This window comes from Rhipicephalus sanguineus, chromosome 2 (genome assembly GCF_013339695.2).
Source record: "Rhipicephalus sanguineus isolate Rsan-2018 chromosome 2, BIME_Rsan_1.4, whole genome shotgun sequence".
NCBI lineage: Eukaryota > Metazoa > Arthropoda > Arachnida > Ixodida > Ixodidae > Rhipicephalus > Rhipicephalus sanguineus.
Window position 1 is genome coordinate 112729949 of NC_051177.1, and position 24024 is coordinate 112753972.

Genomic DNA, 24024 nt, shown 5'->3' on the forward strand with positions numbered 1-24024 from the left:
TCGCTTATTTTCCTTCGGAAGCCTAAAAAGGCGGAAACCCTGCGCTCTGCTGTTTGAACAGCCAACCGCGCAACAGCAGCCAGTCGCACGCAATGAATTCACGCTTGAATGTGAGGAGCAGTCGCCATGAATACGCGCGGCTTCGCACAAGAGCTTCGTAACCTACGCGCGCTCCTCAGGGATCGTGCAAGTGCGGCGGGCCGGCGCACATGGGCCGGCGTCTCTCCGTCGCGGCAGCGCCGGACTCCGCGCCGCGCTGTCGCCACTGCCGCCCGCCGCCGCCGGCGAGGAGAGAGTGGAGAGAGTGTTTACGTCACGAGAAGAGGGCGGTGCTGGGGCGGAGCTCGGAGAGCGGCGAGATGAAACAATCGCCAAACTCTCCCGAAGGGTATATATGGCTCTGGCGTAAAGTAGAGTCACTGTATATGCTACCTTTAGGTAGCAGAGTAGCGCATAGGTCCGGCTAGCAACCACAGCTATGCGGTGAAGTTGCACTTCGTTTTTGCAGGCGACATGCCTACCGTGTCGCCGATTAACCTGTCTGGCGTGTCGACGACCGGCGATAAACATTGGCTGTCGATGGCTAGTGTTAATTCAGTTCGCTGCAGCGGCGGCGTCGAGAAATAAAAAAAATTGGCCCAAGCGGCAGCTTCTCCGCAATTCATGGTTGCTAGCGGCGTTGGAAGACAGATGCGCAACTCTGCTACCTAAAAGTAGCATATAAAGTAACTCTAGCGTAAAGCAGAGTTAGTGTATGTGCAACCTTTATGTAGCAGAGTTGCGCATCTCCCGTCCAAACGCCGCTCGCAACCATGCATTGCGGAGAAGCTGACGCTCGGACCAATTTTTGAATTTCTCGACGCTGCTGCTGCAGCGAACTGAATTAGCACTAGTCATCGACATCCACTGTTTATCGCCGGTCTTCGACACGCCAGGCAGGTTAATGAGCGGCACGGTAGGCATGTAGGCATGTCACCTGCAAAAACGGAGTGCGACTTCACCGCATAGCTGTGGTTGCTAGCCGGACCTATGCGCAACTCTGCTACCTAAAGGTAGCATATACAGTAACTCTAGCGTAAAGCGACCAATTGTGTGTGACGATAACGGCAAGGCGACACCTATACGATACCCCGACGACGACTATACAACGATGGCTGCGCCCCCAGTCAGTAGCACGCTTCAGTGTTCTTAGTTACGGGGTGCACATGTGTAGTTAAGGGCTCTACATTAAATTAACCACCTAGGGTTATCTACCCTTAAGACATTCTTGTCCTTCGTGAGTGCTATAAAAAGCTGCTCGACATACTTTGACAGCGCTGCATGTCTGCTATCCTAGTAGGTTGCGAGCGCGTTATATGTTTGTTCAGCACCTATTCTCTTTAACCTCCCAGCTACTCCGTTTCTTTCCAACTTTACCACCAAAGTCCATCGAGTGTGTACTACAACATTAAAAGGACACTAAAGACAAATATTAAGTCGACGTGCATTGTTGAAACAGCGTTCCAGAAACCTAGTTGTGCTTGTTTCGTGCGAAGGAAATGCTTAGTTTGAAAAACAATAACGTTTTAGTGGTCCAGGCACCATTAGCGCAATTCAAACCGCCCACCTCGGAAGGCCTTGTGACGTAGCATTTGCCTTGCCCGCCCGTTACTTCCCGACAACCGGCGCCGCGATTTATTGCGCTATAATGAAACTACCGCTGAGACACGACCGCGGCAGCGCAGCACAGCCTTGTGAAAACGGAATCTTCGGACTACGCGTGTTGTTCTCCGCGGAAACGGCAGGAATTAATTTTTTTCCCCGTGAATCAAACCAATTCACAAGCTGCATTTTATTCCGTTTGTAATGCAGTGCAATGTACATTTGATCATGATTAGCTTGAGTACTAATGAATAACTGTACTGGGAACGTTCGTCATCGGGCTCCAGGATGTCCCGCTGGTGGCGCAAATCGTGTCCTACATTTGCCTCAATTTCTCGATTACTAAACCGCTCCTGTGCCTAACGCTGACGCTTTAGTCATTCTTAAGCACTGACCTTTCCCCCCAGAACAAATTGTTGTTTGCCTCTAGTGTCCCTCTAAGTGCGGGCCCATGCGACGGAAGGAGACACTTGATGTACGGTCCCGATAATAAGCGGCAGCAGATGGATCAACACAGCGGTCACGCGATGACCGATCGCGAGGCCGGGCATTGGGAAAAAATGTACTTCTTCGAGCCTTCGACGTGACTGTGCTCGTTTATCACGTATGTGGTATTGCACGCCGGATTGTTAGATCCTTCAAATGAAGAGGATTTGGGGGGGGGGGGGGGGGGAGGCTGAACTCGTAAAGAGCTTCGACAATTCACACGCCCTCGTACTCACAGAAAACAAGAATGGGTGGCTGTCTTATCGCTAGCTCAAATGTAATATATTATATTGCGGTTGCTGCATACCTTATCTACGAAGCAAGATCAGCAGTATGGACGAAAGCTATCCGAGAGACAGGAAAGGGGCGGGGAATCACAGTGTTGCATGCTGAAGCCTTCACAGTTGTCAACACATGCCGCGAGAAACAGTACAGTCAAGCGCAATATGAAGGTTATCGCGCGAGCGTCGACCAAGAACTACAACAGCGCCATGGCCCAGAATCCTCTTTCGAGGAGAGGGAGGTATCAGGCATGCTTCACTCACTCTTTTTACTGTTTCTTAAGGTGCGATCACTACCGCCTGAGGAAGGCACATTTTCATTTCATTTTTTTTTGTATGACAACGCGATATATTTCGTTCAACTTAGCAAGCCGCTCAAACGAAGCAGTGCCAAGCACAAGCGTTACCGAATCATTCCCAGAAATTTTGTTATCGTCCGCGGAGATAAGAACCAACGAAAAAGACACTTGATCGCAACGAATGGAACGCTTAAAATAGAGATAAATGGTGTAGAGTTCGTCGTAGGGGCGACTGGCGTAGCATGGAACAGCCAACGATGGAGAGAAGAATGCGTAATCTTGATTTTCACAGTTCCGAAACGTGCCACTAAGCCCCTGGGACGCTAGGTCGGTCGACGCTCGTGCGATCACCTACATATCGCGCTCGACTGTACAACAGCGATTATACGCCTATGACTCACGTCCGTTCCCAGCGCGGCGAGCAGTTCCTGTCGCACCTTCTCTTGCACGTCGGGGTGGTTGATCAGCATGTGAGAGACGAGCGTGAGCGTGTTACTGGTTGTCTCGTACCTGATAAGGAGCAAAAAGAGAGGCGAAGCCGGAGAAGTGATAAGGAAGGTTAACTGGTTCACTCTCGCATACGCGGCTTTACGTATACATTCAACTTGGGCAGATGAATCGTAATCTTCATTAACTGGAATATTAACTCGTGAAATGCGCGATAAAGTTGACCTAAAGTATGTACCTGCTATGATATGCGATGCCTGCGACACTCACCCAGCGACGAGGACGAGGAAGGCGTTCTGCGTGATGTCGTCATCGTCCAGGACAGTCTTGTTGGAGTACGCGAGGGCGGTTGGCGAGGCCGCTGTATGCGAAGAAGAGAACGACCGGGCCTGACTGTGAACCTGTGATGTCACTAGTCCACTAAGTGTGCGTCGTAAAATGGTGTTAACGCGGGAGTCCACCTCACATATTTCACCGCGCAGTACCGCACTAAAGCTGCTGGAGAGAAGTGCGTAACTAGTGTACATAAAAGCTTCAGATGTGACGGCTCAGCCAGCACGAAAACGATGGCCAGTACGCGCATTTGCCTAAACGTCATCGTTCTGACTAAAGACGACAGTGTGACTTAAGAGAATGAAATCGCGTTATAAATGTGGAAATTATTCGCGATAATCATGTATGTTTATTTAGACGCTGCCTTCAAGTGCTTGACGTCTTTGTATATTTACTGTATGTTTGGCCTTGTATCTATGTTTGTATGTTTGTGGATGCTTGCCGCACGTTCGGTCACCCGTACGGCATCGACGCTAGGTCGTCGACAGGGTTTGTCAAGCCGGTTGGCCGTTCCGACTCAAGTGGACACAGTGAAAAAAAAAATGGTTAAGGAAAACGAAACAAAACAAGACATTTATCACTAACGGTGATGCGCAAATTAATACAAAAAATGACAACAAAGGGCAACAAAAATGAGCGCGCGTTAAGAAAAAATACCATTGTTCGGAAACTAAGAAATATAGGGGCAGATTACAATCACGAAGTAATGTGGAGCTACACAAGCAAGAATACACAAGCGAATTCAGTTAGTAACCGTAATTGTTAGCTAGGCGATTGCTGTGCCATGTGCCCCTCCCGTAATTTTATAAGGAAACGCTAAGGTGCGTACTTAAAACAACGAAGTGGCGCGGGATGTGGCGGGCATCAGACTCTAACGGAGTCGACTGTTCATATGCCCCGTTAATTTCTTACGAAAGCCTCAAAATAGGATAGCTTGCCCTTGACAATTTTGCTAAGCGACTGCGGTTCTGGTAAGCCCCGTCATTTGGAACGTGCACTTGGTGAGCGACTTACGTGCGCTCTGTTTGAGTTCGTGTTCGTTGTCGTCGGCGGCCGTGAGTTGGTCCGAAGTGACGCTTGCAACGTCCACCTTCGAAGACTTGGCCTCAATCATCAGCTGCAGAAGGTCCTTTTGCGGGACCTGCGTCAGATGGACAGGCGTTTGACCATAGATCGAAGGAGCGACGGAGAGAGGAAGATCAGTATATCTATAAATCAAACATGTTAATGAATCCTCTTTGTATGGACCGGAACTTCCAACGCTTTCAGGGCACAGCCATCTTTGGCCGGGGGCTACAATACGGTGGAACGAGCAACAACAATAGCGTCTGACCGGTTCTTATTGCATGCTTGACGTTATCTAACCTGCAGTTTCTGCACTAAATGCGTCGACAGGTGATAAATGGGGCCATGATTATATGTGCTTGATAAGAATACAAGTGCGAGAATAAATGAATCGGGTCAACAGCCGGAACAGTGAGGCAGGGCTAGAACCAATGCTTCCTGCTAAATATATCTGCGGTTCCCGACACTGTTTCTGGGTCCAGGATGCTATAAACTGGGAAGGCTAGGCTTTGTCAAAAGGCAATTTCCCCAGTGCGTCGGCGGAGCAGCATGACACCATGGATGAAGTTACCCTTAGACTATTACAAGCCCGTGCGTATCCAAACCCTGCGGTTCTTCATGCAATATACCCTGAACGGTATGCCAGTGCGGACTGCCCTGCCTGTGGGTAATTAGCAACATTGAACCATGTGTTATGGGAATGTGAAGCCATCGGCTCCGCCTTCAGCGAGGACAGGTGGGCAGCGCTCTTGCGCAGCCCAGAACTCCATGACCAAACCCTGGCCGTCTAGAGTGCCCGCGAACGGGCCGCCAAGCTCGGCTTGGCGGTCCCTACGTGGGACTATCCGGGTGGGTCTCCCCTGCGTCTTCTCTGGACCCCAATAAAGTTTGCATCATCATCATCATCAAGGTACAGTAACGCGACAAAACGCTTCAGTTAGTTTACAATCACAGTTCCATGCGCTGATCTTGAAATGAACGAAAATGAAAAACGCCAGGCCTGCGCGGAAAGCGCAGCACAGTCACAGCGAAAGCTGGAAGAGCGGTATTTCTAGAGCCCATTGTAAACTCTCTTGTGGCTACTAATAAAAGTACACTAGCAACCTACCCACTCCGGCACAAATCATAATTTTTGGGAAGTTGGGAAGCACCCACCCCGACATGATTCCTCATTCTGCGGAGAAGCGAGGTGCCATCTGTGAGGCATATTATGCGCAGTTTCTTGATGCGACGGCTGATGATGATGAAGAATTATGGCTGAGCCCTTTGTAATAGGTTGGAATCTTTAAACGACCCAGTAGTTACGTAATTCGCATTGTGTGACGCCCGGTCGTTATTTAACTCTCTCACCATGCTTTATAACATACGTTAACGTCGGAAAGAGAGAGAGAGAGAGAGAGAGAAATAATTTTATTGAGACCCTGAGGAAATGAATCGTGGGATCGTTATGGGCTTCCTTGGTAACCAATAGAAGTGCATTTGCGAGGAACCCACTACGCTATAAATCATCATAATTTTGGTGGAGTAGGGAAACAGTCACTATTCAATTTTTTGTCATTCTGCGGAGAACCGTGGTACCTGCTAAAAACCTGTAAGTCATTGTGTGCACTTTATTGATGCTGTGGCTGATGACGATGAAGAATTATGGCGGAGCCCTTTGCAATGAGTTGGAAGCATTCAACAACCCACTCATTGCGCAATTCGCATTGTGTGACGCCTGGTTGTTATTTTACTCTTGTACCACGCTATATTACATATTTTAATTTCGTTCCTTCCCGGCATGAAGCCCGTATAGGGTCTTTTTGCAAAGCAGTTTCAAGCACCGGCATGTCTCTGAAACGCACCACACTTTCAATAAAGTGATCACGAACAGGACGAACAACCTGGTGAACATGTTCAAATTCCATTTTCGTTCTCCACAAGGCGCGGAGTCCCAGGAGCATAAATAAATGGTAAGGAATGCCCTTTGATTTGTCTGCCGGCAAGAAGCGTATGCTTCGCACACTGCCTGACACACCAGTGTGGATTTCTGTGCTGGATGGGGAGTTATTCTGCATGAAAAAAAATTAATCTCGTGTTGGCCAAAGCGTGGCCGACGTGTTTTATGTATGTAACCTGTGACTTCAAGTGTGAAAGTCGGGAATAAAAAGAAAATAAAACCGGCATGGCTCTGAGGTAGAATACTGGGCTTCCACGCAGAGGGCCCTGGTTCGAACCTCGTTCCACCCTGGAAATTTTTTTCTCATTTCGTCTTTTTTCTTATTTCGCGCGATAGTGGTTACGGACACCGGCGGCGGACAACTACGACGCCGAAAACGGCGCTTACTGTGATCTCCTAACAGCTTTCGCTGTGTATGAAAGGACTGTGATTGGAGAACTACGCGAATGCCATGTGCAGAGCCGTGACAAAAGCCGACATGGGCAGAGCGGACGGTGTGGTCACGCAAAAGCGCAGTGGCAGGACCTGCGCGATGATCATGCCGATGGGCCGCGACACGAGGCCACTGGTAGAAAAACGGCGGGCCGATTAACGTACCTGGAAGCTGGCGAGCGTGTCGTGCGCGTGAAGACAAGACAAGATAAACTTTATTGCACAATTAGAGTACGTGGCTAATCCCGGGTGGAGCCCTCTTGTAGAGTTGAACTCGATTCTGCAGGTAAAGAACGCTGACGCTAATGGCGATGTGTAACATGAAAGAACTCTCTTGTGAGTGGGGGGACTGGTATGCAGCACAAAGGACAAACAGAAACGTGCGCTGTTTTTTCTAGTACATGGATGTCCGTTTAATGTGACGCGAACGCCATAATGCATCGAAATGTACGCGTCCTTGTGTTAAATTTCCATCATTGCGATACACTTGCATAAATATACTTGTAGTTATTGTTCAGTTTGCATGTTTCCGTTACTCTTTGCGCAAACACTTCTAAAAGCTTCGCTTCACGTCAATTCCCGCCTATGCGCGGGATTCGCCCATTTTTTTTTTCGCGTATAAATTGGGTAACTTGTTTAGGTTCATTCTGAAGCTATATTGTGTTGGTGCAATATAAGTAGCGAGTGATAGACGGGGACAAAAGGGCGATGTAAGAGGTACGAGCCAGTGGCGTAGCCAGGAATTTAGTTCGGGGGGGGCTCGCGTTGCAGCGCGACCTCCTCATTGAATTTTTAGAATGACTAAGTATATAAATAACATTTATTTATTTATTTATTTATTTATTTATTTATTTATTTATTTATTTATTTATTTATTTATTTATTTAGTTAGTTAGTTATTTATTTAGTTATTTATTATATCCTCAAAGGTCCCGTATGGGACTTTACATGAGGGGTGAGCGTCATAAAATGGCGGTATCGATGAAGGTGTATATTAGGATGTGGTTGAGTCGGCTTCCTGGATGGCATTTTTGAAGCGCGCAAAATCGCGGATGACTGCTGCTTCGTTCGGAAGGTCATTCCAGTCTCGGGCGGTGCGCAAAAAGAAGGACTGCTGAAATGAGGTGGTGTGGGCACGTGGCGGAATCACAGCATTTTGATGACTTGTGCAATGACCTCGATGGACCGGCTGGATGAGGTGGTTGTCACGCGGGGTTGAATAAAAGAATCTGTCAAAAAGGCAGAGACGTGCAATACGACGACGAAGAGCGAGGGCAGAAAGATTTAACTGGGATTTGAGGGCGGAGATGCTCGAGTAGCGGGAATAATCTGAAACAATGAATCTGGTTGCTCGGTTCTGTACTGACTCAAGTATTTCGATATGATTAGTTTGGTGGGGGCCAAAGACAGCAGATTCATACTCAAGTTTTGGTCTGACAATGGTTTTATAAGCAAGTAGTTTAACGGAAGGTGGTGCCATGGAAATGTTACGGCGTATGTACCCGAGAGCGCGGTTTGCGGAGTGAATTATGTGATTTATATGGTCGCCCCAAGATAGGTCACTCGAAAGATGGACACCCAAGTATTTAATCGAGTCAGTAGCAGCTATATGACAGTTGTTGTTTGTGTAAGTAGCCGGCGTGTGGTTTCGGCGACGATGGAGAGAAATTAGTAATGTTTTTTTCGCATTAAGGGACATCAACCAGGTGGTACACCACTGCTGAATGCGTGAGAGGTCATGTTGTAGAGGGGAGACATCGGTGGGGTTATTCATAGAGCGGTAGAGGACACAATCATCAGCAAAAAGACGGATGTTAGATTCAACGGAAAGCGGCCAATATCGTTAATGTATATTAGGAATAAAAGAGGCCCTAGGATGGTACCCTGGGGCACGCCGGACAAGACATTGGAGAGGTCGGAGGAGTGATCATTAACATGCACGAATTGTTTACGGTTTGTTAGGAATGCTTTAATCCAGTTAAAAACATGCCGATGAATGTTTAGACGCGAGGTTTTTAGAAGGAGGCGGGAGTGGGGTACCTTATCGAAGGCTTTTTCAAAATCTAAGAACAGTGTGTCAATTGGGATGTTACGGTCCATATGAAGGTGAATGTCGTGCGGGAATAATGTTAGTTGGGTCTGGCATGAGTGATCTTTACGAAAGCCATGTTGGTTTGGGTGAAAGAACTTTACGGATGATAAAAATGTAGCAACATGAGAAAAGATGACGTGTTCCATGATCTTTGAACAAACACTAGTGAGCGAGATTGGTCGGTAGTAACCTGCCAATGAGCGGTCACCTTTCTTGAAGACCGGATTGACCTTCCCAACTCTCCAGTCTAATGGGACTTCACCTGTGTCGAGTGACTGCTGAAAAATGATTGACAATATGGAACTGCATACATGTTTAGTATTTTGAGAATTTTGGCGTTTATGCCATCTATACCGCATGACGAAGAGTTCTTTAATTGGTTAATAACTTTTACAATTCCCTCTGAATTGAATTCAATCTTTGGCATTGGCGGAAAAGCAAAATGCGGAAAATCAGGAAGTTCGTTGTTAGGTTCGTTAGTAAAGACGGAACAAAATGCAGAGTTGACGGATGGAACGTCGCAATCGGCAACGGGGGATCCAGAAGTGTCACAAAGAGAGACTGTGGTTTTGTCGTCCGGTTTCATAATTTTCCAAAAAAAGGCGTGGGTATGTACATGTATTACCATGTACATACATTGTCACTGGTATTACCATTAACATGTATTACCAGTGACAATTTGTATTAGATGCTGCAAATCACTTCTTGAATGCTGCCCTCTGTTAAGAACGAGTAAGAAATGTGTTTTTTTCGTAAAAATATTATGTTGGCATGCCCGCAGAATCTTTCCTGGAATAACTGTCTTCAATCTTTTCAATATTTTTTGTGTGTGTGTGTGTACCAGGTACGGCAAATATCACGTAAATTTCGGAACTGCATCAGTTTTGAACTGAAGAAGCGCCTGATAACAAAAAATTGAAGTACACAAAATAACCAGGACGAGATCAAATATTTTATTGTAGATTATTTACGCAAAATGTTCATCTTTTTCAACAAATGATGCGGCCAGGGAAAAGCAAGAATGGGAAAGTACACCTCCAATACGGGCAAAACATAAGTCACCGGAAACAGTGCGCAGTATGCTTACGCAAAACTTCACAAATGTACATTTAAATATGCAATCAATAAACGGAACTAAGCAATGATCACTATACATAATGCCCAACTGATATCTCCTTGGGCCAAGCTGCTGTCTCGGACGCACCATGTGGACAGAACTTTAAAGGAAGAGCGCAGAAATAACAAAAGAAACTATTTCAAAACTGTTTTAAAAGTGCGAACCACTATTTTGCACTCAATATAAAAGGAAGGTTGCCGCTTCTAGTTCAAAAAGCAATGAAGAACAAAAACGACAAATGAAAGTAACAAACAATGCTGCTAGTACGGCTTCCCAATAGTTGAATTTGTTTGGTAACGCCGCGTATGCCGGCCTCTCAGTGAACAAGGTGAAGCTGTCGATTGGCTGGTAATGTCCACCTGATGCCCGTATTCTTACGTTTATATTAGGTCACAGGGTTAACTGCTAAAAGGTACAAAATCCTCACGGCTTTAAAAGGTGGTGAACAATAATATTGCGTCAGAATTACGGGCTCATTGACCTGAACTCTGGAACAGCAGTGTCTTTTCCTTTCGTTTGCGCTGATTTTTGTCCTGCTCGGTATCAAAGGACAAAGTTGACACGGCGAGGAAGCTTAGCGAAGTGGTGAATGACTCCGACATGCTGATATCGACATTTCTGTGGGCGTATAGAAGTGCCTGGCCAACCATGCGTTTCTCAGACATCGTGGAGCGTAAGTAGTTCTTAAGTAACCTCATGCTTGAAAACGTTCTCTCTGCGCTGGCAGTGGTCACTGGAAGGGCGACTAGAATCCGCAGCAGCTTGTACACATTCGCATAGAACCTGCTGTCGCAACGAGAGAGGGCATCGGTTCTAGTACCGGGGCGCTGGTTTGCTGCTTTGTTCGCCCACTTTGTCCACCATAGTCGCAGTTCTCCAAAACAAGCCCTCGTTTCGACGTCATGCGCAAAAACGGTCAGGAGATTTTCTGCTGCCTTTCTCCCGATCATCTTGCATTGATGGTATTGCGGATGGTACAATTAATGAAAAGTCCTTTAGAAGGGCCCTGTGCTTCTCGAACCGTTGGTTTAACTGGGCTAGTACGTGGTCCATGAACGGAATGAACACGGTTCTGCGAAAATATTCTTCCGCGCTTTCGAATGCATTGCTCCCAAGGTTTTGCTTCCGGACACCGGCTCGACGGCTGGTGATCTCCACATTCAGTTTTTCTGCCAATGCCTGCACTTGTGCAAATATTTTTGAGAAAGAAGCATTCGTGTTCTTGCGGTCACTTTCAATTGTCTGCTGTACCACTTCTATGTCGTCAATGGCAGCGCTCATGTCGATACTCCTCGTCTGCAGCTTCTTTGTCAGTGGCAAAGTCAGTGCTAACACGTGATCCGTCACATGCAGGCTTACAAGGAACGCTGGTGAAAAGAGTGCCAACATTAGACTGTTTGCCTGCACTGGACTTTCGCCATTTCCGTTAAACTTATTCTCCTTGCTGCGATCAACGGCTCAAAGAGGCTCACAAATGAAAGCACTGCATCGTGCTTCTCGGCTAAGCGCGTTTCGCATAGTCCCAAAAGACGCTGCCTTGTAGACTCAGGACAGCTCAAACTTATCATTTTTCGCAAAACATGTGAGCGGCTAGAAGATTTACGGAAAAAGACTGACGTCGCCTTCAGAGTCCCAAAACAGTTTCGAATGTCTGTGATGGAGCATGCCGCACACACAACTAGATTGAGTACATAGAGTGCGGCTGGATATTTCTCACGAACAGCAGCTTGAACACCATTCGTTTTGCCGGCCATCGAACTTGCACCATCGTAGCCTTGACCACGGAGAAGCTACATGTTAATTCCCATTTCTGTAAGGAGCCTTATGATGCTGTCGGCGAGGGCCCGGCCATTTGGTCGTGAATTGGCACAAAGCCTAAGAACACTTCTTTGATTCCGTTCGCATCCTTATTAAGGTACCCTGCACAAACAGTAAGCTGCTCGATACCAGCAACATCCGTCGTTTCATCAGCATGTACGGAGAAGCAGCCTGCAGCGTTTACTTTTGCGACTAGGCTTGCCTTGATGATTGCAGCAGAGATTTCTATAATGTGGTTTTGTACATCTGGACTAAAATATGAGGCCTTATTTGGGCAACTTTCCAAATGCTTTTTTAGATCTGTGTCGCCACAATCCGCGCGCATGCGAAGCAGCGCTCTGAAGTTGCCTGTATTTGTAGAGGAGGCTGTGCTTAAATCCATGGGACCACTGCCTCTATGTCCACGGAGAGCCACACCTTGCCGCCCGCAAAAGAGAACTGTCTCAACAATAGGCTGTAACTTCCTTCGGATCTCTCTTATTTGAATTTGCGTGCCATGGTCCAGTTGATCAAGAACACTGGGCACACATCCTGAGAAGGTTTGAAGAAAACTATCGGCTACCAGATGAGCGTCAGTGTGATATTTAGTGATTTCATGTGCACCGAAGACTTCGAGGGCGTGCTTCCACTTTTGAAATGGCTTTGATACGAGGGCCTTAGTGCGCGCATGTTGGCCCTTGCCAATCTCACTTCTGCTAAAAAGGACACGCACTCGGCAAAACGCACCCTCTTGAAGCGCTGAGTAGCTAAGCCATCGGTACCTGTTCAGCCAAGCCACGTAAACTTCGTTTCTGCTTAAAATCGTTCATAGACTTCAAGATATAGCATGGCGGAGGATTTCAGGGAGAAGCTAGCAGTTGATGTTTAGTGTCATCATCCACTTTTGAGCCATCTGTGTAGAGCCCGATATCAAACTTGCTTCTGCTAACATTTTGAGGGTCAGAAAAGGATAAATAATTAAATAAATGATAATCAGGCTGAAGCCCAATAAATCCCACCACCCGGGTGACGCCGCTGGTTAGTGGTGTATGAGAGCACGAAAAATTTCGGGGGGGGCTGAAGCCCCATAAGCCCCCCCCCTGGCTACGCCCCTGGTACGAGCGCTTGCAGACGAATAGCGCTTGTCTCGTGTAAATCTTCCCTTCTGTCCGTCTTTCACACGCTGTTTTATTTTACGTTCGCTTACCAGTCTGCTCACTTTGTCGCACCTGTCAGTAAGCAAGCGGCTACATTGGCAGTTAAGAATAACTTAAAACCCACCCAACAAGTAGTGCACGAAAATGTTCCCAGTGGTGGCAGAAATAATGGGAAGTCGTTTACCGAGTTTTCCAGCTGTCTCTGCCTGACGATGTTTCCGCACTTCTCCTGCACTTCCAGGAAAGGGTGCACGCCATTGTTGGTGCTGGTGAGCTTCCAGTCGAAGAGGTACTTCAGGACGAACTCCAGCTCGGGAAAAGAGGCTAGATGGTGGCCGAAAGGGAAGCAGGAGCCATTAGTTCACCTCCACGTTAAGTCGCACGATTATGCGGTTATGAAAAATCCTTCAACAGGGAGTGTCAATGGCGCGAACGTTTCGACAAGCTGACCTGTCTTTTTTCAAGGCTGTAACTGCTTTCAGCATTTGCGGCCTTGATGAATGACGGTGTAACGCACGTGAAAGGGAGGGAACGATCGCAAACGAAATGAAGTAAACAAGTAAACGCTTTGGCCGACAAAGTCGTCTTAGCAGTCGATAAGGGGCCCCCAAAGGGGTTTTTTTCAAAAAACAATTACATATCGCGATCTGATTAGCCTAACCTTCCTTTCACTTTGCGACCTCTGCATGTGACTCCTGCGGAACAGAAGAGACTAGTGAACACGTCCTGTGCAACTGCGTTCGCTATGACACTCCGAGATACCCGCTCCGGATGCTTCTGAATCAACTGGGCTCGAGAACATTTTCTGCAAGCGACATTCTAGGACAATGGACATGGTCCTAGAATTGAATGTACAGAAGGCGCAGAAGGCAATGAAAATGCCGCTGGAATCCGTGAAGCCAACACCTCTGTGGGACCGCCTTTAGAATTGATGTGCTCCCCAAGTGTGCACGTGATTATGTCCCTCTCTCTTTTATTCTTTCTTTTGTCGCCCTTTAATCCCTTCCCCCAGTGCAGGGTAGTAAATCGGACGTGCGTCTGGTTAACCTCCTTCCCTTTCCTTGCTTCTTTATCTCTCCTTTTTTTCTATCTCTATTCTTTCTCGCTCTTTCTTTTGTGGAAACCCGACGCATCCACTCTTCTTTTGTATGCGCTGTCATATGATCCGTAAGTTCCTGCCTACTTGAACCCGTTTTCACTTCCCCTTCAAACAACCAGTTGCCTCACTTAGGAATCTTTCGCAAGTAGCGAGCGTAGAAAGCACACTTAGTCAATTTTATGGCGGATTTGTAAACCGTCTACCCGCCACATCGTGCTCACCAAGCAGCACGGCCACCCACGAGAAGGTGCTGTTCCAGAGCACGCGGCAGCTGGCCAGCAGGCTGTGGTTAGGATTCTTCTGGATGTTGTACTCGATGCCCATGGCGCTGCGGCAGATCACGTCCAACGTCATCGCCTGGTACAGGTCGCCGATCTCGAACTCCTCGCCGGAGTGCGCGTACTCCGCGATCTTGTCCACAAGCTCCCGTACGGTGCATAACATGCCAGGAGCCATCTGCGAGTCGCAAAGAAAGCCGAACCACGAAGTTTACAAGGGTAAGTTTTACGGGCTCTTGGCAGCTGGTGCCGAATGTTGGAAGCCAGTTAGTCACTTGCGCAAACACCACCGCATTGTAGTCAGGACATTGTGAGAGCGTCATCTTAGGACATTGTGGGATGCCTCTTGTACCCGTTAGTGAAAGGAGAGAGAATGCCCGCAAGATAGAGGATGATTATTGTAGAAGGTTCAGTACGTCCTAATCTTGTTGAAAGATTTTAGGGCGCATAGAAACCCAGCCCCTGCGCTACTACTATGAACGCTCAAACGTATACAAGATGCCCCCGATAGTTTTAGCCAGAGTTTAAAAAATATGGCGACGCACTCTACGATAGCGCGACCAAATGCATGTTGCCGGCTATTGAATAGAGTAAATCACACAACTTTTTGTGTTCTGCCTGATTGCTTAATTAGGGAAGATTAGTTAACCAACTACGAAATAACGAAGCCGGGCAAATAGTTCCCATTAGAAAATTGTAGATAGGCTAGTAAAATGGCCGATTAGACAGTTTATAGGTTTCTATCTATGTATTAGTGTTTTCCCGCTTAGTGCAGATGCCCGCGAAATAAGATTAGTAAAAAAAAAGACCACGTGACGAGCCCGCTAGCGCGGATTCGGATAGGAATTTTTTGGCCCAACTTCGTTACTTTAGAAGTTGGTTAATCAATCTTTGCTGATTAAGTAAATAAGCCGAACACAATAAATAATAGTGCACCTTTCCCCATGCAGTAGTCAGTCACACACATTTGGTCGCGTCGACATAGAGTGCGTCCCTGTGTAGTAACATAGTGAAAATTTTGGCAAAACTTCGCTCGCTCGAGTGCTATGTTTTGCAAGGAATGAAAAGTTACGGTTCCCGACCATGTCAGAATTCTTATCTACGTTTCGAAAGCCGCAATTTTTTTTGTCGCTCGTAAAGCCGCAGTGACTTCATCACGGCGAAAACAGATCCCCATGTTGTAAAGTACGCTTATGTTGCTCGTGCAATCTCGATCGATTAAGAACTCCGTCTTCCCGTGACCACTTCGTCGTGTCCAAATGTTATACGTCGCATAACAAGCTCAGGAACGATAGACTGTGGAATGGTGGATTGTACGTTGAAGACTGATACAAGGTCAATAAAATTTTTTTCCACGCAACAGCGACAAGGAAATTCGCAGTTTCACGTTAAGTAATTTCACCGGCGAAAAGAAAAGAAATACTAATGAGAAAATGCCAATCCAATTCTTGTAATGTTACAACCAAGAATAAGAAAGAGGAGTGCACTTCGAGGCCTTTTCTTATGAAGAAAGCAGTTTTTGCTAAGCTGTCCTCATGGAATACGAATTAAACATTGGTATTTTTCCCGGCAATAAGTCCATTACGCAAATTTGGCTAGAAATTTACATTCAGTTATTTCGCGTTGACCACCTCAGTTTCAAACACGTGTACAATTTATTGAGACGTAGCCGAGTGACGTGTTCTATCTGATAACCGTCCCTTAGCGTCGTTTATACTCGCCTCGCGATGCAATGCGCAGGAGATGTCAAAGCAGGGTGATTCCAGTAAAAAAAATAAATAAAGAAAGAAGTACGCGAGAGCTATCCTGCCCGTAAAACTTCTCATCAGACCTCTGACAACCTGTTCTGACAACATGATTAGCGTATCCGTTATTAGGTCTGCTTTTTCTGTGTGTCATCGTGCGCGATAACCGCGACGGACACCGGCGGCGGCGGCGGACAACTACGCCGCCAAAACTGACTTTTGCTGTGAGCTCATAACAGCTTACGCCGTAACATGTAGTTGCCAGCAAGGGCCCATCATGTCTTCTGTCTTCATCCTTTAATGTTGCGCCAGTGTTATTTGATAAGCAACCATGCTGATCTGTACAAGGTATCGACAAATTATGTACACTAGCGAAGAACTAACGGCGGGTTTACGCCATTTACTCACCATCTTGAGCTTGTTGGTGGTGAATGAGGGCGTGAGCACACTGCGGACTTCCTTCCAGCGCTTGCCCGTTAGTTGGATCAGGGACTTGTTGTGAGGACTTGGAGGACGCTTGCACTGGAAAAGTAGCTGTAACCGGGTATGAAAAGAAAAAGAGAGAAAAATGAACGAGAATAAATTACGGGATATGGAGGAAACATGCTTCCTGGTAACTTCTTGAGGCCTCTCCCAGACTGCGTAAAATAAACGCTTCGCTACAAATCGTTTTCAATGTTAACTCAGAAGCTCTTGCGCAGCGTGTTCAGCTCGAATACAATGTCGGGCACATGAGGGACTCGCTTTTCTGTGACACGTCCGCTTCGGTAGTGCAGTGGTTATGTCGCTCGGCTGCTGACCCGAAAGTCCCGGGTCCGATCGCGGCCGCGGCGGTCGCATTTCGATGGAGGCGAAACGCTAGAGGGTTGTGTACTGTGCTAGATCACCAGGTGTGCGTCAGTTACACTCGATTTACAAAATGATTACCGGAAATGCTAGTATCTTCTACGTTGCATCATGTATATATCAATACAGGTACATTGAACGAGGCGTGTGTATGCTTTTGCAGGCCGTTTCGCATTGATTGTTAGGATAATAACATAATTATGTTAATGTAAATTTTTCGAAGGATAGAAGTGAGTAGAAAGCTTCAAGAAATGTCCAAAAAAGAAAACGAAAGAAAGAGAGAAAAGCCTGATACGTACACTTCGGTCAATGAAGTCTTGAAAGTCCTTGACCTGAATCATCTTGAGCAAATCGAGGTCAGCGACAAGCAGAACAGGACGGGAGCCGTTGAAGTACCTGCCCAAAGAAACAATGTGTTATCGAATATGACGTCGTAGCTGAAGCGAGAAGTGTGTAGTTAGGCATAGACGGAGCGATTTTTGTCTGCTCATAAATAAAAGCAAAGAGACTTAACAGATGCAATCAAATGTATCAAATGGTTAAGTAAGCGCGTACTCACCCGACTACCTTTCCGTACTTGTCTATCCACTCCCTGTAAGCCACGATAGGCGTCTGCGAAAGCGGCAAGAAAAATTTGTTGCAAGTCAAGAAAAATGGCGAATCTATCTATCTATCTATCTATCTATCTATCTATCTATCTATCTATCTATCTATCTATCTATCTATCTATCTATCTATCTATCTATCTATCTATCTATCTATCTATCTATCTATCTATCTATCTATCTATCTATCTATCTATCTATCTATCCATCCATCCATCCATCCATCCATCCATCCATCCATCCATCCATCCATCCATCCATCCATCCATCCATCCATCTATCTATCTATCTATCTATCTATCTATCTATCTATCTATCTATCTATCTATCTATCTATCTATCTATCTATCTATCTATCTATCTGTCTGTCTGTCTGTCTGTCTGTCTGTCTGTCTGTCTGTCTGTCTGTCTGTCTGTATGTATGTATGTATGTATGTATGTATGTATGTATGTATGTATGTATGTATGTATGTATGTATGTATGTATGTATGTATGTATGTATGTATGTATGTATGTCCTTTCCAGTCTTTAGCTGCGCGATGACGAGAAAGCGACAGCACGTGCAATGGGGCGATGACGTGTGCTCAGCAACATGCGTAAAGGTCGCGGAGTGTAAGGTTCGTGACGAAGCGAACCGGCGTAGACCTGGTGGAATAATGATAAGCTCGCGGTGTGACGACGATGCGCTAGCGTGGCCAAACCAGAATCTACATTTAGTGATGGAACGCTCATATCGTATGAGTATGACGAATGAATGTATCTTACGGCGCGGTTCTGCACGGATTCCAATGTTCTGATGAGGTAAATCCGGTGAGTATTCCATATGGGTGACGAGTATCAGAGTTACGGCCTAAACGATGTCTTATATGTAGGGCTTTGTGTTTTCGGTGTTTATATTTCTTGAAACTCGGCGGGTGTTTATCGGAGCTTATATTTCTGGCGAAATTCGGCGTTTATCGGATTTTATTTCTCGTAAATCCCCAATTCTCCGAAATTCGGAGTTTTGCATTATTTTTAAAACCACGAAATTTTAGATCAATTTATGTCTGAATACTAAAACATTAAGACGCGCGAATCACGTTTTATTTTTTCTAGAAGGTTTGAATGCAGAAAAACTTATATGCACAAGCGAAATACTTGAACACGAAACAACTGTATTTGTGCTTTTAAAACACGCAAGCATACTTTGCGAGGTTGCTGTCAATGATCGAAGCGCGCTCCTTTCGATTGACAACTCTCAGCTTTGAAAATGCCTTTTCAACGTTAGCGCTAGAAAAAGGAAGCGCCAGAAGACGCAGCGCGCAGCGAGAAAGCACTGGCCACTGGACATTGTAAAGCCTCCAAAACAACAGGGGTTCAACAATGTTACATATTTCATAGCACTGATAGTTCGCAAAGACACTCAGGAGCTGGCTCATGTCGTCAGTTTCAAGAAGCACGAATTGAAAAATAGGCGCATAGGTTTGGAACGCGCAGGGCAGCTCATGCTTCACATTTGGATTCACAATTTGAACACAGTACCAAAACGACTCTTTGCTGTACTGGAGTTGATCGCACAGGTTCCTCTCAGATGTCAGTCTCCACTTTTCGGAGGCAGCAGCGTAGTATTGTGAATGTCTGCGACAGTCGTTAGGCGGTCATTCTCTTCAAGGAGGTCGAACAGACTTGTGACATCTGATGCGAAGACCTCCGTTGGATCACGCCACTGACTGATGAGTGCGAGCAAACGAACCCCAGTATGGGATAAACTTGGTGTGCCAAGGTACTCTCTGCCTCAAGTTCCTTAATGATTGAGAGCACGGCACTCGAAGTGGTCTTCAGAAACCTGATCATAACGAGTCAGTCGTGTACAGCTTCAGGCGATGAAATAAGACTTGAGCTTCTCACACTTCGTTCCCTTGTCTTTGTCTCTTCCAAAGAAAGACAAAATGACGCGCCAGTAGTCCAAAATATCTTTTAGAGCTTCATAAAAAGAGAACCACCTCGACGGACATAAGGTTTTCAGCGACTTTAAGGACATGCCATTGGCCAAGCACACAAGACCAGACTTACGGCGCAGCTCCCGCGACCACATCAACAGGGCAGCAAAGTGCACAACAAAACCTTGAACAACGTTAAACGAGCTTGTCTTGATTCCATCCTCCAGAGCGTTGTTGAGTAGGTGGCATGGATCTTCGAAGTGAAGCGCCTTGAATTCGGGGTTGGAGAGTTGCAAGTCCTTCTGAAGTTTCTGCATGTAGGAAGCTGAGTCCGAGCACAATACAGCTACGTCACCTGACACAGCTACGTGCGGTAAACTTTAAATCGGTCAAACCATAAGATGTATCAATGAGCACTTGGAACAATTGCCCTTTCGATAAAAAAAAACGCCAGGCCTGCGCTGAAACCGCAGCACAGTCACAGCGAAAGCTGGAAGAGTGGCGTTTCTAGAGCCCGTTGTAGGCTCTCTTGGGGCTACATTACAAGTACACTAGAAAGGTACCCACTACGCCATAAATCACAATTTTTTTGAAGTTGGGAAGCACCTTCTAAGCCATTATTTGTCATTCTGCGGAGAAGCGAGGCACCAGCTACACGTCTGTAGGCATTATGTGCACTTTGTTGACGCGACGACTAATGACGATGAAGAATTATGGCTCAGCTCTTTGTAATGGGTTGGAAGCTTTAAACGGCCCACCAATTATGTAATTTGCATTGGGTGACGCCCAGTCGCTATTTCCCTCTCCCGTCATGCTGTATAACATACGTTGACGTGGGAGAGAGACGGGGGGGGGGGGAGGAGGGTGAAGAACTTTACTGAGACCCCGAGGAAATGGATCATGCCCTTATGGGCTTCCTTGGCCACCAATACAAGTGCATTTGCGAGGAACCCACTACGCTATAAATCATTGTAATTTTATTGAGACCCCGAGGAAATGAATCATGTGCTTATGGGCTTCCTTGGCAACCAATACAAGTGCACTTGCGAGGAACCCACTACGCTATAAATCGTTGTAATTTTTGAGAAGTAGGGCAGCAGGCACTGTGCCATTTTTCGTCATTCTATGGAGAGCGTTGGTACCTGCTAAACGCATGTAAGGCATTATGCGCACTTTGTTGATGCTGTGCCTGATGACGATGAAGAATTATGGCAGAGCCCTTTGTAATGGGTTGGAAGTATTCAACAGCCTACTCGTTGTGCAATTCGCATTGTGTGACGCCTGGTTACAGAATTCGCGTTGTGTGACGCTTGGTGCTTATTTTACTCTTCTACCACGCTGTATTGCATATGCTAATGTGGTTCTTTCTCGACATGAAGCCTGTATAGGACCTTTTTGCAAAGCAGTTTCAAGCACCGGCATGGCTCAGAGGTTGAATACTGGGCTCCCACGCAGAGGGCCCAGGTTCGAACCTCGTTCCATCCTGTAATTTTTTCTTATTTCGTTTTTTTTCTTATTTCGAGCGATACTGGTTACGGACACCGGCGGCGGCGGCGGCGGCGGCGGACAACTACGGCGCCAAAAACGGCCGGTGAAATGATCTCATAACAGCTTTCGCTGTAAAACGGAACCGGTATAATAAAAAGTTGGGCGAGTTGGTGCTGGTCCAGGTCATATTGGCCATTGAAATCGGAGTTTATCGGATAAATCCGAATTGTTTATCGGAAAGGTTTATCGGATTTTTTTCGGATAAAACCGGAAACACGGAGCTCTACTTATATCCTAGCAAGTTTACATGTTGGGGAGCGTTGCGGAGGTTGCGTTTCAGAAATACCGAGGTTTTGTCAGCAGAAGAAATGATATTTGTCACGTGCGAGCACCAGTTGAGGTGCTCGCGTGTGACTTGTGTTCATGTTTTCACACCTGCCGTTTTTTAACATGAAGAGCTCAGGGGTTTGTGGCCGACCCCTAGGAGGGAATATTCGTCCAAATGCCCGAATGACTCGCCGTACCATTCAATAAAGTTGCTGTTCTGCTTGTTCAACACTTTTGCAACTCTCTCGCCCTCTTACTCTGCTGTGTCTGCTTGTGCTCCTCGCGCCCCTGGGGAATAAAAGCTGCATGTGTTAAAGCTGTTAAGCGAAAATTGTTATCACCTCGCTAGCAACGAGGGCACTCGGCGAAGCGTCGGTTCCAGCGTGACGCCTGCCTTGCTAGCACATTGCTAATTAACACTACGGGTGATTTCATGGTAATCTCCACTTCACCGACACAAATTCGGCGTCTTCGCTACTCATTGTCATAAAATTCATTCTAATACTCAACTAGATCAAACCCACATATACATGAGACGCATATACGCACCTTCTTACGCAGTTCGTTCATGTTGCCCGTGATGATGCTCGGCTCTGGTCCCGGAATTCCCAGGTCCTTGAAGTAGTTGAACAGCTGCTTTCTCTTCCTGTTTTACAAGCAGAGATGACACGTTTCAAGCGAATCGGTTGTAATGCTGCACCGTGCAGTGCCATGCGGCAAACTGTACTTCACGATTGTCATAATGATGACGGTTGCCATGGTTCCCATCATTACAAGTGCCACGCCCACTTGTCTTGTTTGGTGTATTCGGGTTTGACCGGCAGGGACGGTTATCAACGCTCGACGCTGTCCGCGAAGCAGCGTTCGAGAAGCTTCGCGACTGTAGTAGATCGTTTTGTTAAGATAGCGCCCCGCACACGAATATTCCAGCTTTGTCTAGAGATAAACGCCGCCCACAGCGATATTGCTGGAAAGTTCGATAGCGCCTGTATAAAAGCCGACACGCTTGACCGCTTGTCAGTTGATCGACGGTCGACGCTCTTTTCGCCGCTATCAGTGAATTGCTGTAGTTTGACTTTCAGTTTCTCGGCCACAAGTTCGGCCAAATAAACAGTTTCATCACGGACGTGCTGACTGTTGTCTTCGTCGACGTCACGACCACGTGACACAAGATAAAGAGCCTTCTTTAGAGCGATTTTCTCTGCATCGCTTGATATGACAACATGCTGCGTTCGTGAATTTAATGCCAATTTATCCTTAGACCTTATTACGTCGCTTTACATGATTATTTATACTGCTAATGCTGCCCCTTTTACTGTTAAAGCGTCCTGGCTAGCTGCCAAATGGTTGCTCTGTAGGTTAGCGCTGGTAACAAGAACTTCTCGGTTCCTTTCTTCTTGAGAATAAAGACTTAATGCTAATTACATAAACGATTCTGCAACACACACTCCAGTTCATTTTTTAAAAAAACTTCTTGTCGGCCGACGAGCTATTGTTAGTAAGACTGCATGTTACTCACAAGTACCAGTGAACCAGAAGAATCAGGATGGACGCAGCGACTAGCTGCCACAGTGCATTTGAGAGGTTCATGACGAAGCAGGAGCTTTCTTCCTCTGCAAAAAGATGTGAAAAAAAAAAATCACTTTCACGTGCGACAGGCTGCTGGCAGAAGATTTGAAATGTCAGACGTACTCTGATTTCTTCGATTTCTCATTCGCTTAATTTAACAGATCTAGTGTAGTCGGTATTTAATTTATTATTTATTTATTTACAGAATACTGCGGACACGTATTCTAAGCAGGGAGGGCAAGAAATGGTACATACAGCGAACATGTTCGGAAAAAAGATTAAAAAGTGGTATTATTACGGAAATAGGGTGAGTATATTTCGCAAAACACTGCAAAACGAAGCAATAATAATGACGATGACAATGTCGATTCGATTATATAATTCCATTCGGTTATAGTACGAGGGCAAAAATAATACTTAAATATGTTCGTTGTCGGGTAGTAAGGTGTTAGTGCACCTTGTCTACGGTAGCGTGTGGTTCGTGTTAAAGCTGCGATAAATACAGAGATGAGTGTAGGGATAAATTGTTAGCGTAAAGAAGTTTAAGAAATTCCAGTCTATGCTTCTGTCATCATGTGTCAAGCTAAATTATTTCTGAACTACATTCAGAGAAAATCAACAAAAGAATAAGAACGCAGCACAATTTCGGGTTTCACTGCTAACTTTGTTATAAGCACAAAGGAAGTGAAACAAATCGAATTGGATAAAAACCAGCGGGAATGCATGTTGTCTATCATATACCCTTATCGTGTGGCAAAGCATACATCGGCCAAACTGGCCGCTGTATTAACGATCGCCTCAGGGAGCACACAGGACCTCTCTTCCTACGAAAGACGCTGCTCATCTATCAAGTCACTGCAGGCAGTGCGGGTGCAATCCCGTTCTTGACAACACTAGAATCTTAGGTCGGGGAAAGACAAAAGCGCAATTTTGGAAGCCTTCTACATTAAGAAAGGCGGAACGAATTACGTCAGTGACATGTCAGCACACCTGTCTGCTAAGGACGTGGCCTTTCTAGACGCCGTGATAGCTAGTTAAGATTTTGTTTTGTTTCGTATGAC

General features: G+C 46.2%; 1 protein-coding gene across 1 annotated transcript in view; it reads right to left on the reverse strand.

Annotated features, from left to right (window-relative positions):
- Positions 1-22984, reverse strand: part of LOC119383538 (thromboxane-A synthase) — a 44509-nt gene extending 21525 nt beyond the window's left edge. The window contains exons 1-10 of the mRNA XM_037651748.2: positions 22914-22984; positions 21944-22040; positions 17614-17666; positions 17354-17450; positions 16617-16742; positions 14407-14641; positions 13271-13410; positions 4502-4628; positions 3425-3515; positions 3109-3217 (exon numbers count right to left, since the gene is read on the reverse strand). Coding sequence (XP_037507676.1) covers positions 3109-3217; positions 3425-3515; positions 4502-4628; positions 13271-13410; positions 14407-14641; positions 16617-16742; positions 17354-17450; positions 17614-17666; positions 21944-22040; positions 22914-22984 — 1146 coding nt within the window. The remainder of the gene's footprint in view (positions 1-3108; positions 3218-3424; positions 3516-4501; positions 4629-13270; positions 13411-14406; positions 14642-16616; positions 16743-17353; positions 17451-17613; positions 17667-21943; positions 22041-22913) is intronic.
- Between the last annotated feature and the right edge of the window lie 1040 nt (positions 22985-24024).